Source organism: Mya arenaria, chromosome 12 (genome assembly GCF_026914265.1).
Source record: "Mya arenaria isolate MELC-2E11 chromosome 12, ASM2691426v1".
Taxonomy (NCBI): domain Eukaryota; kingdom Metazoa; phylum Mollusca; class Bivalvia; order Myida; family Myidae; genus Mya; species Mya arenaria.
The window spans coordinates 9104793-9121215 of record NC_069133.1 but is presented as its reverse complement, the minus strand read 5'-3'; the positions used below and the strand labels follow the sequence as shown (position 1 = coordinate 9121215).

The 16423-nt window shown below is 40.2% G+C and overlaps 1 protein-coding gene across 1 annotated transcript; it reads right to left on the bottom strand.

Moving 5' to 3' along the window:
• Positions 1-387: 387 nt before the first annotated feature.
• Positions 388-14989, bottom strand: LOC128211911 (tetraspanin-33-like). The gene is made up of 7 exons (XM_052917036.1): positions 13891-14989; positions 7992-8180; positions 7271-7459; positions 3767-3916; positions 3246-3290; positions 2839-2958; positions 388-1359 (listed from the first exon to the last, which is right to left on the bottom strand). Exons 1-7 carry the CDS (start codon positions 13963-13965, stop codon positions 1270-1272), a joined length of 858 nt encoding a protein of 285 aa, XP_052772996.1. The 5' UTR covers positions 13966-14989; the 3' UTR covers positions 388-1269.
• Between the last annotated feature and the right edge of the window lie 1434 nt (positions 14990-16423).

The window sequence follows — 16423 nt, the reverse complement described above, 5'->3', positions numbered from 1 at the left end:
AATTTTGGCGTCAATGCATTCAATTCAGTCATATACGATTACCCACTAAATAACAAATCTCAATTCTTGGCAAACTGCTTAAAAACCATTTTTCTTAAAGCGTTAGAAACGCTTTTAGCCATAAATATCTATTTTCGAACGTTCTTATGAAAAACTGCGGTCTGATATTTTGTCAGCAGTCTTATATCACTGGTTTCCAGACATAAATGCAATAGTTCGATTTCCATATTTGGTCACCTTACCCCCAATTTGCATAAGGATATATGCAGAGTAACGTCATTGGGAAATTCATGAAAATAGGTATATGTTTGTAAATATTTAGCAAGCTCGGTAGGCTGACCACATATCATTAAATGATCTCTGCAGATTAAATGACAGACATACAGGCATACAGAAGAGTTTATTGTTGATAAACGCTACCGAAAAAACATGAACATTGTTATCACAAATACACAACAAATAAAATCAAGAAATAAAAAAGCCCACAAGGAATGTAATCCCGGGACCCGGTTATGATAGTTTCACACAATGGATTATAACAAAATATATGAAAAAGGATTTCTTAGATACATACAATCACATGAACAGTTATGTTGTACCAAACACACATGATATCACATTAAAGTTTCACAACTCTTTGGCAGCTTCTATTTTGAAGTCATTCAGTTATTCCCCATTCGAAAGTTAATGCACTGGTTCTTTCACTTTTTGGATGTAAGGGAAACAAGACTACTTTCATTCTTGAGGAACCACGTCAACGACACAATTGCGTTATATAAGTAAGTTAATACAAATATCCCGCCTATATAAAAATAATCTCTGAACAGAAACAACATCAACGCCCACATAATCACGTGACGTCGTCTGCGAAAATGAGCCCCGTTCAGTTATTCACCTTAACAATAAAAACCTTTTATACCAATAGGTTTGACAATAATACAAAGTTATAAAAATGTGTAAAAATCAAATTTAATAACTTTGTTTTGTTAAATTATCCATGGATGCCTGCTTATAAGGTGATATATCTAGCAATAATGAAAAACGTAACGTTTTCCTCTACAGATGACGTCACTCATGACGTCACTCATAAGTAAAGTCGTAGGTACAGAGTAAATCTAGGATACATTTTCTTTTCATTTACATTTTTTCTTCGGTGCCAATTCGGTAAATAAAATTGTTATTCACGACAACACAGTTATCTGATATGCGTACACTTTCGCACGTGCCAGCACGTGCTCTAGGTATCCGGCGCGTTAATTCCCTATCCCACTAACGGGGGCGATACTGGGTCTGATTCCACTTGGCCATCTGCTTGTAGATCTGAGTAATCAACTTCCGGGACAGCCAGGACATCACCATCTATACGAGAGGGAAAAGAGACGATTTCTTTTGGTGACATTTTGCATTGAAATTGGATGTTCCAGTTAAAACAGTGTTTACATAGCTGACAAAGTTAGATTATAAGTATCTTCCATGGCCGAGAGTGTAAGATAGGTTCATTCCGACCCGAGCGTAGGTTTTTTTGCGGAAACGAGGTTTACCTCGTTTCCGCAAAACACTCTGCGCGAGGGTCGGGATGAACCTATCTTACACGGGCGGTTATGGTAGATGCTTTTTCTCCCACCTCAGTTAAACAAAATTAAGTAAAAATGTATATTTTTGCTGGAACTCTTTTGTGCTTAGTGAAAATAATTGCGTATGGATATGCGTTAATTCGTGGTTGTCATGGATATGCGCGCAGTGATTCAGATTATGTTAATAGTCAAATCGGTCTTTGAATAGTTCTAAGGAGAGTGAAGCATTATTTCTTGAAAGGTGCGTGAAAACTGTTTTATGGTGACATTTGAAGCGAGAAATAATTAATTATCGTTCTAAATATTGCCACAATACAAGGTTTCCATGAAGCAACAGACGACAGTCTTCAACAAGGGAGGTAATTACAATGTGGCGAACATTAAAAAGGAGTTCAATACGGGCATTTTATCTTCGCCCATGGGCAAGATAAGAATTTCTAGCATGGTTAAATTATTGGATCTACTTATCAGAGGTGGGAGAAATAGATGTCCCATGATTATACTTGCAGTAAATTTTGTAAGGCCCATAAGAAATTTCTGTTGATTCACAGATTTTAAAATCAGTTTTTCTTACCTTTCTCCATTGAAAACTAAAGTAATTCTGGACAAAAAGAATCAGAAGGCCTCAAATGAGAAAGTTTGTGGATTGTATATGTACAGCTTATCTATTTGAAAATCCTAGTTACTTGTAGCAACATTGCAATTTGTGTTTAAGCAAGTCAGTGAATGGAAAAATGCAGAAAGTTCATGAGGACGACCTAGTTTATTGTAAGCAACTCAATTTGTCTTAAAGCAAGTCGGTGAATATAAAAAATGTTGCTAATTCATTAGGACGGCCTTGACCCTGTACCAACATTGCCATTTGTCTTTAATCAAGTCAGTGAATGGAAAATGCAGCTAAAACAATAAGGACGGCATTGATTCTTGAAGCAACATTGCCATTTGTTTTTGTAAGAAAATCAGTGTGTGTGTGTGTGTGTGTGTGTGTGTGTGTGCGTGCGTGCGTGCGTGCGTGCGTGCGTGCGTGCGTGCGTGTGTTTAGTTGCAGATAGTTCGTTGAGAATGCCTTGTACAATATTGTCATTTGTTTTTAAAGCCCTGTAAGACAGCATATGTCGCAAATGTAATTATAAATGTGTGATTATTTGTTTCACTCTTTACTAAAAAATGTATAGTCACAAACCTCAGAAAAAAATGCATATCCATAAATGTCCGATCCGTGATTACCTTCTCTTTAATTAAATCAACGAAAGATTGATTTTACCTGTGGTATAAATACGCCCATTAGTACCCCTCCAACGACAATGACGTTATTATTCATGAAGTCGGTAATGGCCTTAAGACAGCCGTCGGTGTGGATGGCCGCGGTCCGGGTTAATGGATCCTGCAGAGATGGTTAATGGTTCAAAACAATCAAATAATTATATCAAGGAGAGTACTAAAGTTAAAACAAGTATGTTACGTTGAAAAACATTCATAAGGTTAATGGGCCCTATGCCCATAATACAAAATCATTTTGCACCCGGCGCCGCCCTTCCCCTAAATTGTTCAAGTACACTTAGTGTTTCGCAACGTCTCTGTTGTTAAAAGCTTGCAAAACTCTTGACCTTAACAACAAAGATAAATACAAGAAATGACCGATACCTCTAAATGTACTCAATAAACACTTACAGCACTTTGCATTCTTTTTCCGCATTCTAAATTTTTTATTCCGCTCTGAAATAGATTACAAAGAAATACATAATCATTAGGAATACGAGTAGGTTTTACTATAGTCTTATAAGGTAGAAATACTAGTTATCTGCACCTCTTTTTTCAAATTAAATTCGGTGTCCTTCATATGAACTATGGGTTCGACATTTATCCATCCTTTTTGGTATATGGAAACAATTGTATTAATTGTGGAAAATATTATTTGCGGGTAAAGATTTACCCACGGGCAAAAGCAGTACCATTTTGTAAAAATGATTTGAAACACATCTTTACTATAATTTGTTTATTTGAGGTGGGACTAACATGGGAAAAGCAACTAACATGGCTGTAAAATAGGCTCATCCCAATCATCGCACAGGACGTTCTGGGAAAATTTGGTAAACCTCGTTTCCGCAAAACACCTTACGCACGGGCTGGGATTAACCTGTAGTACACACTCGGCCATGGGCGATACTTAAAACTTGCCCTTATACACGTACGTCTTTATCAATACAGCAAGAGAATGGCACGGAGCAGAACTCGAACTTCCCCTTCATACTATCCGGGATGGCGTCGCTACAGTTGAAGTACATATTGTTGGTCCAGTCCTTGTAGCCAGACTCGTCGTTAGAGATACCGCAGCACTTAAACTACATAAAGTGGAAGTTACATTTAAAGCTTTCATTCTAATACACATCCTCGGCACCCCAACAAATTCATAACATATAATCACACATCATACCCTGGGCAAATCGGCCGTTAAAATCTCTTACTCATGAATACTTAGTGAGGTGAAATCTAGCCGTTTGATTGGTCGCATGAGACACATCTCATGCGGTACGGAAATGGCCGAGAAGCTACGGATAAAATCTCGGTTCCGAATGCTTCAAATAGAGATCGGAGTCGAGATTCTTTCCGTTTTGTTATCGGCTATTTCATTGGTCGAAAAATGACTATGAATATTCAAACATAACCAAGTTTCCCAGGGTATCAAATACATTATGAATACGCTTGGTTGCCGTGGATAACTAATACACAGGTAATTTTTTTCAAAATAAACAACAATATACAAGTTAATGATTTAAAGGGGTCGTATTCACAAAACAATATATTTGTTCAAAATTTCAAATTTTTATACTTAAAAGAAATAAATCGGATAGAATTCACACGAAGAACTGCGTGTACGTGTCTTCCAAAGAGCCCAGTCATACGTGTACGTGTCTTCTTACGAGCACTGACCTACGTGTACGTATCTTCTTAAGAGCACAGTCCAATGTGTACGTGCCTTCGAAAGAGCACAGTCATACGCGTACGTGTCATCTAAAGGGCTCAGATCTACTTGTACGTGTCTTCTTAAGATCACAATCCTACGTGTATGTGTCTTCTTAAGAGCACAGTCCTACGTGTATGTGTCTTCTTACGAGCACAGTCCTACGTGTATGTGTCTTCTTAAGAGCACAGTCCTACGTGTATGTGTCTTCTTAAGAGCACAGTCCTACGTGTATGTGTCTTCTTACGAGCACAGTCCTACGTGTATGTGTCTTCTTAAGAGCACAGTCCTACGTGTATGTGTCTTCTTAAGAGCACAGTCCTACGTGTATGTGTCTTCTTATGAGCACAGTCCTACGTGTACGTATCTTCTTAAGAGCACAGTCCAATGTGTACGTGCCTTCGAAAGAGCACAGTCATACGCGTACGTGTCATCTAAAGGGCTCAGTCCTACTTGTACGTGTCTTCTTAAGATCACAATCCTACGTGTATGTGTCTTCTTAAGAGCACAGTCCTACGTGTATGTGTCTTCTTAAGAGCACAGTCCTACGTGTATGTGTCTTCTTAAGAGCACAGTCCTACGTGTATGTGTCTTCTTAAGAGCACAGTCCTACGTGTATGTGTCTTCTTAAGAGCACAGTCCTACGTGTATGTGTCTTCTCAAGAGCACAGTCCTACGTGTACGTGTCTTCTTAAGAGCACAGTCCTACGTGTATGTGTCTTCTTAAGAGCACAGTCCTACGTGTACCTGTCTTCTTAAGAGCACAGTCCTGCGTGTATATGTCTTCTTAAGAGCACAGTCATACGTGTACCTGTCTTCTTAAGAGCACAGTCCTACGTGTATGTGTCTTCTTAAGATCACAGTCCTACGTGTATGTGTCTTCTTAAGAGCACAGTCCTACGTGTACCTGTCTTCTTAAGAGCACAGTCCTACGTGTACGTGTCTTCTTAAGAGCACAGTCCTACGTGTACCTGTCTTCTTAAGAGCACAATCCTACGTGTATGTGTCTTCTTAAGAGCACACTCCTACGTGTATGTGTCTTCTTAAGAGCACAGTCCTACGTGTATGTGTCTTCTAGAGAGCACAGTCCAATGTATATGTGTCTTCTAAAGAGCAGTACCATATGTGTATGTGTCTTCTACAGAGCTAAGTCCTATGAGTACGTGACTTCTAAAGAGTACAGTCCTATGAGTACGTGTCTCTAAAGAGCACTGGCATATGTGTACGTGTCTTCTCAAGAGCACAGTCCTATGTGTACGTGACTTTTAAAGATCACTGCCCTACGTGCACGTGTCTTCTAAAGAGCACAGTCCTACGTGTACGTGTCTTCAAATGTCCCAGTCCTAAGTGTACGTGTCTTATTAAGAGCACAGTCATACGTGTACGTGTCTTCTTAAGAGCACAGTCCTACGTGTACGTGTCTTCTCAAGAGCACAGTCCTACGTGTATGTGTCTTCTTAAGAGCACAGTCCTACTTGTACGTGTCTTCTTAAGATCACAGTCCTACGTGTACGTGTCTTCTCAAGAGCACAGTCCTACGTGTATGCGTCTTCTTAAGAGCACAGTCATACGTGTACGTGTCTTATTAAGAGCACAGTCCTACGTGTACGTGTCTTATTAAGAGCACAGTCATACGTGTACGTGTCTTATTAAGAGCACAGTCCCACGTGTACGTGTCTTATTAAGAGCACAGTCATACGTGTACGTGTCTTCTCAAGAGCACAGTCCTACGTGTATGCGTCTTCTTAAGAGCACAGTCATACGTGTACGTGTCTTCTTAAGAGCACAGTCCCACGTGTACGTGTCTTCTTTAGAGCACAGTCCCACGTGTACGTCTGCTAGAGAGCACAGTCCTACGTGTACGTCTTCTAGAGAGCACAGTCCTACGTGTACCTGTCTTCTTAAGAGCACAGTCCCACGTGTACGTCTTCTAGAGAGCACAGTCCCACGTGTACGTCTTCTAGAGAGCACAGTCCTACGTGTACCTGTCTTCTAAAGAGCACAGTCCCACGTGTACGTCTTCTAGAGAGCACAGTCCAATGTGTATGTGTCTTCTTAAGAGCACAGTCCTACGTGTATGTGTCTTCTTTAGAGCACTACCATATGTGTATGTGTCTTCTACAGAGCACTGCCATATGTGTACGTAACTTCTAAAGAACACTGTCCTACGTTTACGTGTCTTCAGACAGCACAGTTTTACGCGTATGTGTCTTCTAAAGAGTACAGTCCTATGAGTACGTGTCTTTTAAAGAGCACTGTCCTATTGTACCTGACTTCTAAAGAGCTCAGTCCTATTAGAACGTGACTTCTAAAGAGCGAATTCCTATGTGTAGGTGACTTCTAAAAAGCGGAGTCCTATGTGTACGTGACTTCTAAAGAGCACTACCATATGTGGGCGTGACTTCTAAAGAGCACAGTCCTACGTGTTCGTGACTTCTTAAGAACACTGCCATATGTGTGCGTGACTTCTAAAGAGCACAGTCCTATTTGTTCGTGATTTCTAAAGAGCACTGTCATATGTGTACGTGAATAGTGCTGTTAACATCGGTCTTCATTTGAAAACATTGATTTTATCTTGTCCATACATGTGAATTCCTTGATTGATGTATAGGTGTTATAACACTGTCATGTCAGTATTTCTGTTCAAACCTTAACGGAGACTATAAATTGTATTTGTTTGCTATGATTTTTTAACATTTACAGCTTAATAAATGCTATGTTATGTTCAGTGTACCGTGAGCTGGAAGTTGTCTATAAGATTCTGCATGTCCGGGTCGTCCCTGTATTTCTCGATAGCTACCCGTAGACTGTCTTCTGGGTAAATGCCCAACTGATTCCGGGCCTCCGGTACAAATACGACCACGAATATTAGAATAACGATGACAATTTGCACGAAAAACAGGATTGTCATTGTCCAATGGTACTGAAAATCGAAAACAGAGCTGTGGTGATCATTTAAATCATTCAGTTATAACAAAAATAACATAGGAGGCGGTGTGTTCATGTTTCATAGTTTATTGTTCAGGGCCGGATCCAGGAATAGACATTAGAGGGTGCGTAACTTGGGGGGGGGGGGTATACAACTGTTCGTTTTTGCTAGTTGGAAGGTTGTAGAAAGAGGTACGGTTACCCAAAGGGTTGATAAAGACCGACTAGGTTTCTCATTTACTTATACATTTGAACCCCATTGGCTCGATTTCGTTTGGCTGCTCGAATATCTCTTTGGTTCGAACTAGATGCTAAAGACCCATTTCTGAAGGTAACAGTTCTCGCTTGGCTCGATTTTTCCGAGGCTCGAGGTATTTTCGCCGGTCCCTGGGAGTTCGAGCCAACGGGGTTGGACTGTATAGTGTGTTCAGTGAAATGTATAGATCTATCAAGAAAATTATTGAGGCAAACGTTAATCAAATAATTACAAGGCAAAATTATATAGCAAACCTCCAAAACAAACTTACACCTTTTAGACAGCAAATATTTTCTCGGAACGCCCCGATCCATCCGAGAAACGAGACGACGAATGCGATGAGCGACACCAAAAGGAAGATGCATGCCCCGTCCAGGAAAAAATCATATATGCTCGAGACTGTCTTCTCTTTCTCGACCAGAATCCAGATCATCAGCCCCGCCACCGCACCAGACACGAGCTAGATGAGAAAATTATTAAAATTTCAATTTAGCAGAATGAAGTATAATTATATTATGCGCTATCATTGTACTGAGATGGGTTGACCTTCTCAGACACGATCTAGAAATTATGGTACATATATATAATGAACTCAAATGATAAGGTCCAGGGAGGATCGCATACCCCAACCCCAGTTATTGGAGAATGTTTTGCATGACAATATGGTAGGTTCAATACTTATCGAATTCAGAAAAATACACCATTTTGCACAAATATAGCAACATATCAAATGTAATTAAGCCTATATTTATCGGTTTCGGTTTTTTTTTTTGGGGGGGGGGGGGGTAGGATTTTTGTTAATTTACCCGTACGCGCTAGAAACGGTCTCCTTCATTTCGGGTAAAATTCAAGGACACAGAAGTTGGCCGAGATCAACGAAATTGTCCCGCTTCCTACTGGACACAATCATGAAATATTGGAATAATAGTAAAAATAAATTTGACATAAAAATAGTCTGGTGTAACAAATGTATGGGCCACCATGGGCAAGTCTTACACGTAGGACTTATCCTCTTTGGTAGGAAACATGACCGGAGTATCATCCTGATGTTAGGGGTAATGACAACGACCATCAAACCTACGACCGCAAGTGAGGATGACAACGACCATAAAAAAACTACAACCGCTTGAGTTAATGACAACGACCATCAAACCTACGACTGCTAGAGATAAGGACAACGACCATCAAACCTACGACCGCTAGAGATAATGACAACGTTAATCAAACCTGCGACCTCAAGGGATAATGACAACGACCATAAAACATACGACTGCTGGAGAGAATGACAACGACCATCAACCCAACGGCCGCCAGATATAATGACAACGACCAGCAAACCTACGACCGCTAGGGATAATGGCAATGACCATCAGACCTACACACGCTAGAGATTATGAAAGCGACCATCAAACCTACGACCTCTAGGGATAGAGAACGCGACCATCAAACCTACGACCGTTATGAATAGAGAAAGCGATCATCAAACCTACGACCGCTTTTGATAACGACAACGACCGTCAAACCTGCGACCGCTAAGGATAATGACAACAACCATAAAACCTACGACCGCTAGAGATAATGAAAGCGACCATCAAACCTACGTCCGCTAGGGATAGAGAATTCAAGCACATTCGAGATGACCTTAACCTTTAGTGAATGGATCAATAAAACATCTAGCAATGGTAATCATTATGTGTGATATAACTACTGAAACAAAATGCACGATAAATGCAAGCTGACAATTTCGAAATAGCGTTGGTCATAAATATAACCTGAAATGTTTAAAGTGGCACTAGTTCAAACAGGAAGTTATAAATTAATGTACTCGTCGTATCAGTTTCAAACAATCACCCAAATATCCGGATTTCGAAGCTTCTATTACGTACTTAATATGCTATCACACTTGTGCACAAGACACAGGTCAATGTCATTTAGCAAACGCATTGGCTAGATATCAACGAATAGCATTTCAATCTTAAAACACACGCACTGAAACGTATTTTGAAACATTGATCTACTGATCGTGACCAGTTTTCTGCGAAGGCCGGTAAAAATTCAAATGGTGCACCAAAATTCTTATGCATGGGCCGATATCCCAATGACATTTTGTCAATATAATCTGAAAATGTCCAGATGTACAAGACGATTGTTGTTGTTGGTGAGTTTATAAAGGTCTGCCCGCCCCCTACGATGGCTGCATTATGGCTTGACCCCGTCACATCCTCAAGTGTGACTTAAAACAAATGAACCCAAAGAGGGAGTTGTGTCCTCCATCGGTTGATGAGATATTCACCACAGAAGTAATTTTGTGCCCCAAATACTGCGAGACCTTGAATGACATCCAGAGTGGTCCCACAGCTCTGACGATTGGATATGGTTTCATTTATTTGGTCTTAACTAGTTGAAATTTAAAGAAATAATCTGGCATGTATCTTAAAAAACATGGTACAAGCCGAAGACGTTTAGTACTGGTAAATCCGTGTCAAGCGGATCCAGCGGGGGAGGGGGTGGGGGCTAGAAATCTGCTCTGTTAGAAATCCCTATACCCCCCTCCCCCCCCAAAAAAAAAAAAGGAAATCGTCCAAGTTTACTTTATATTTCAATATAGGAGAAAAAGCACTAAGTAACGTCCGCTCTACTGTCAAATCCTGGAGCCGCCCCTGTTTTATACACTGCTGGTACCATGATTAGCACTTGTCATTTATTGTACTTTATTTTCATGAAAAATGGCTTGCAAGAAAAATAAAAACTGAAAAAAGAACTGGACTTCCTGTTAGAACGGTCGTGGGTCCCAGCCTCACTAGGAGCGTTTTATCATGGCATACAGGGTACCGATGTCTATACACAGGAAACAAAGTGAAACATATGAATCTTAACGATCGAGCATAATTATATCAGCATGAACTAACTAATTCAAACTGGTCCGCTGTTCGTCTTATCAGGGACGTGAGGGCGCGGCTGTTGATTTAATCAGACCGAGATAGCCATGCTAATTAGTAATTTATAATTACAAACCAGACCTGCTTTGTTCGAGGGTTATGTGCTACAGATCTCAATCAATTTTCATAAATACTAGGGTTTAAAACGACGATGGGACGGGGTGGAGGTAGGGGGGTACCGGCGCGTGCGCCCCCTTTAATTCTTGTCCGATTTAACGTTTTAGGTCAAAAATTGAAATGAAGAAACCATATATCTTTATTTATGTGATATTATTAAATATTTCTTTACAAATGAGCTTTAGTCTAAGCTAAAATACTCATACATAAACACAGCCGGACAGACACATAAACAAGAGCACCACGGAGCGAATGGGTCGACTACTTTTCACAAGCCGAATGAGGCGCACTTTTCAACAATTATTTAAACTAGAGATTTTGGCATTGCTATACAAATGCATAGTGTCTCTTGCGACGTGTATACCTAGGTGCATAAGAAATATCTTGAACGGCCTAATAAGTAATGGCTACGAATAACTCTTTTTACACAACGATGCCGTCGAACATAACGCGACCAGATCCTGACAATACTCCGAGAACTACACCAAGCACATGAACATACTTCTACAACGAAACCAAGCAAATGACAATGTTTCGAAAAAGACTCCATACCTATGACAATGCTTCGAAAACGACTCCAAACCAATGACCATGCTTCGACAACAACACCAAGCCTATGACAATACTTCGACAACGACACCAAGCCTATGACAAGACTTCGACATCGACACGAAGTCTATGACAATGCTTTGACAACAACACCAAGCCTATGACAATGCTTCGAAAACGACTCCAAACCAATGACCATGCTTCGACAACAACACCAAGCCTATGACAATACTTCGACAACGACACCAAGCCTATGACAAGACTTCGACAACGACATGAAGTCTATGACAATGCTTTGACAACAACACCAAGCCTATGACAATGCTTCGACAACGACACCAAGCCTATGACAATGCTTCGACAACGACACCAAGCCTATAACAATGCTTTGACAACGACACCAAGCCTATGACAAGACTTCGACAACGACACCAAGCCTATGACAATGCTTTGACAACGACACCAAGCCTATGACAAGACTTCGACAACGACACCAAGCCTATCACAATGCTTTGACAACGACACCAAGCCTATAACAATGCTTTGACACAACACCAAGCCTATGACAAGACTTCGACAACGACACCAAGCCTATCACAATGCTTTGACAACGACACCAAGCCTATGACAATGCTTTGACAACAACACCAAGCCTATGACAATGCTTCGACAACGACACCAAGCCTATGACAAGACTTCGACAACGACACCAAGCCTATCACAATGCTTTGACAACAACACCAAGCCTATGACAATGCTTTGACAACAACACCAAGCCTATGACAATGCTTCGAAAACGACACCAAGCCTATAACAATGCTTTGACAACGACACCAAGTCTATAACAATGCTTTGACAACAACACCAAGCCTATGACAATGCTTTGACAACAACACCAAGCCTATGACAATACTTCGACAACGACACCAAGCCTATGACAATGCTTCGACAACAACACCAAGCCTATAACAATGCTTTGACAACGACACCAAGCCTATGACAAGACTTCGACAACGACACCAAGCCTATGACAAGACTTCGACAACGACACCAAGCCTATGACAATGCTTCGACAACAACACCAAGCCTATGACAATTCTTTGACAACGACTACAAACCAATGACAATGCTTCGACAACAACACCAAGCCTATAACAATGCTTTGACAACGACACCAAGCCTATGACAAGACTTCGACAACGACACCAAGCCTATGACAAGACTTCGACAACTACACCAAGCCTATGACAAGACTTCGACAACGACACCAAGCCTATGACAATGCTTCGACAACAACACCAAGCCTATGACAATGCTTTGACAACGACTACAAACCAATGACAATGCTTCGACAACAACACCAAGCCTATAACAATGCTTTGACAACGACACCAAGCCTATGACAAGACTTCGACAACGACACCAAGCCTATGACAAGACTTCGACAACGACACCAAGCCTATGACAATGCTTCGACAACAACACCAAGCCTATAACAATGCTTTGACAACGACACCAAGCCTATGACAAGACTTCGACAACGACACCAAGCCTATGACAAGACTTCGACAACGACACCAAGCCTATGACAAGACTTCGACAACGACACCAAGCCTATGACAAGACTTCGACAACGACACCAAGCCTATGACAATACTTTGACAACGACACCAAGCCTATGACAATACTTCGACAACGACACAAAGCCTATGACAATACTTTGACAACGACACCAAACCTATGACAAGACTTCGACAACGACACCAAGCCTATGACAAGACTTCGACAACGACACCAAGTCTATGACAATACTTTGACAACGACACCAAGCCTATGACAATACTTTGACAACGACACCAAGCCTATGACAATACTTTGACAACGACACCAAGCCTATGACAATACTTCGACAACGACACCAAGCCTATGACAATACTTCGACAACAACACCAAGCCAATGTCAATACTTCGAAAACGACAGAAAGCCAATGACAATTTTTCGACAACGACACCAAGCCAATGTCAATTTTTCGACAACGATACCAAACCAATGACAATACAACACCCAGCCTGTTACAATACTGCTACTCCTTTTCTTCGAACACCAGACAGGCTAGAAAAAACGTGCTCGATATTTGCATGAGGTATAGATTTTGCTGATCATGTAAGTAATTACGAGAACATATTGTGCAATTCCTATCTGTTATATAGATGCATGTTTGTGATTAACTACTATGTATGCCAACAGCATAGTAAATGCAGTCATAATTTCAGTGCTTCTGTCTTAAAACTTGAACAGGTTAAATGTGAAGGAGCAACTCTATTGAAATGATTCGATCGAACAAAACAGCAGGTATCTTTTGACAAACAGATGTATGGTTATGATATTCTATGAAAAACCTGCTGTTTACTTGATCTCTATCAAAAGGATCTTTGTGCGTCAGATAAAATGCCTGACCTCCGTTAGATACGTATTTCTAACAACTTGGTCTCGGCTCATATTGAACATGTTTTTGAAGATAAAATCTCCAATTACACACAAGGTAATGTAGTGACTATACTTACAAACACGATAAAGTTGATGAAGAATAACAAGTATTTAATGACTAGATTGACCGACGAATTTGCCAGCCGCGCCATGGTTATTAATGTGTGATGTATTATCCTAGCTGACCATGCACACGTGACGAGATTCTGAATCAACCACTGTCGAATCACCACAATTCACGAATCAACTCTTCTTCAAACCATATTCCATTGAAATAAAACTGTGACAGTATATAATTCACTTCGACGTGTACACATTTATTCAAACACGATTTCCTTCGTTCCAGTTTGAAGTGTTTGCTATCGATCGATTTTGTTCCGTAGTCCGTTTAACAAAGTCACGATATACACTTTTTATACTTCCCTGGCTGTTCAATATTTCAATACTGCAGAACTATATCGGTATTGTTTATTTATTAAGACATCCTCCACTAATGAATGTCAACACCACTTAACCTTCCTGCTCCTCAAATCAGGCTATTGAATACCAGGCAGAAAACTAGTTTTAATCCTCTTCTTTACTGATTTATTTATAACAAACAAACAAACACAAGGAAGAATAAATGATGTCTTTAAAATTCAATGGACACCAGGCGGACGTTTAGACGAATCCATCACATTCAAGTACCTTAATAAAACGACTCCACAGGTTGTTTAGATTAGTCATAAACACACAGTTTATGTCCCAAGTCAACAAAACATGTGCTTATCAGATTACAACCCTACAACTTTTACCATCCAAGCTTTAACAATCTGTTTAGAGTAATACAATAGTATCCCTGTATCGATATTGTATTAGCTCCTCTGATCAACATGAATACTGTATGACCATGTTTCGGTTTAATAGTTCACCACTTCACTTAAAACACATCCTGAAAAAGCACTTCACTGTGGATCAATTAAAGAACTATTTCGTGATATATACATGTATCTATTTCTTGTACTTTCAATGTATCACGCTTTATATGAATAAGGTGTATTGCAAAGCAAAATAATATCCTAGGCAGAAACAGCAGGGCGAAAGGTATGAAACTTCTAATCGATTATGTACAAACCGCTAAGGTGGGAGAAGCGGTTTTTCATTTCTAATCACTGCTTACATTTCACAATTCATGTGGTATATCCTTTTTTTAGTCAGTCATGCGATTACTTCTTGTACAAGTTACCTTGTTTTACACACTTCATCATGAAGTCAGTCACTTGATACTCTCGAACATCGTTGTAATTAACAATTAACTCTTACTAGTCCTGCGTTAAACAATCGTATTTCTAATTTGAAGTCAATATGTTTATATTCTTTAACATAACATAACATTTATGTTATGTTTATATTCAATATGCTGTAATTTTTGCGTATCTAATTGATACTCTCAGTTTTAAGTTGTGAATACATGTATCCGGCGGGTAGAAATGTCAAATGACCGAGTTCATAATTACTGCATGACTAATTATTTAGTGTAGTATAGCCTCAGGCAAACCGAATAGTATAGTACATAGTAATAGACGAATTGACATGGGACCTACGCCCAGATTGTATTAACTTTGGTTTATTTTTTATGCAATATACTTCCTTTTTTAATCAGGGCGCGGCTTCACAATAAATTTAAGACAAAATAATGCACCAGTCAAGTGCAACCACGCCCCCCAGGTGCGGGGAATAGCGGGGACTTTGACTTACGGTCCAGCCAACCCCGGGTAAAATCCCCGTCCTGCGGGGACGAATTGATGGTTATATCCCCGCCAAATGCCCCCGCACCCAAGGGACCCTAGGTAAGGCCGATTCCCCGCTATATTTTGCGCAAAGACAAAACCACCAGATTCACCCGGCACTGCGGAGCCGCCTGAAAGGTAAAACACGGCCCATTTCCCCGGCTATCCCCGGTATACCCCCGGACCTGTAGGGGGTGGGTGGGCGTGGTTACAATTGACTGGTGCATATGTTCTGCCTAGGTCTGGGCCCAATATCACGAACATACTCATCTCGACTATTTTTTTACTACATAGTTTCATGGCATGATACATGTTTTACTTTTTAAGAGCATTCCATAGGTATAAGTTTTGTTCGAGAATCATTTTCAACTTGATATTGACCAAGGTTTTCAAAATGATCCATAGTAGAATGCACTTTTAAAACTTGTTAAAACCAGAGACGTATCCAGGCTTTGACGTTAGAGATGGCGCATTTTAAGCACACACCTTGGAGGCTTGTGTCCCCGACCTCCGAAAAAGCTATACAAATGTTAAAGGGGTTTGGGGTGCTCCATTAAGAACAATTTGGCTAATTTAAGTCTAATATGTTAGAAAGCAAAGGTTTCATAGTTTATCTACCATATTGAAATGAGCTTTTCATTTGGACATTTAATGGGTAAGCAGGAGATTAGCTTGGTAGCGTCGAGTGCTCCGACTTCTCCATTGTGTGTCATAAATATAAGACCAAGTTTAATAAAGATTTTAAATTGCATTGATAAAATTGCATTAATAACGGCTTATAAGTATCTAATATCATTTTAGTGATAACAGCACGGGTAACTCGGATCTGTAGATTCTGAGC

Excerpts from the sequence above, each read along its gene's own strand:
- LOC128211911 (XM_052917036.1), bottom strand. The coding sequence starts at position 13,965 with ATGGCGCGGCTGGCAAATTCGTCGGTCAATCTAGTCATTAAATACTTG. Across the intron at positions 8,181-13,890 it reads TCATCAACTTTATCGTGTTT|CTCGTGTCTGGTGCGGTGGC; the intron begins GTAAGTATAGTC and ends TTTCTCATCTAG. Across the intron at positions 7,460-7,991 it reads ATATTTGCTGTCTAAAAGGT|TACCATTGGACAATGACAAT; the intron begins GTAAGTTTGTTT and ends TTCGATTTTCAG.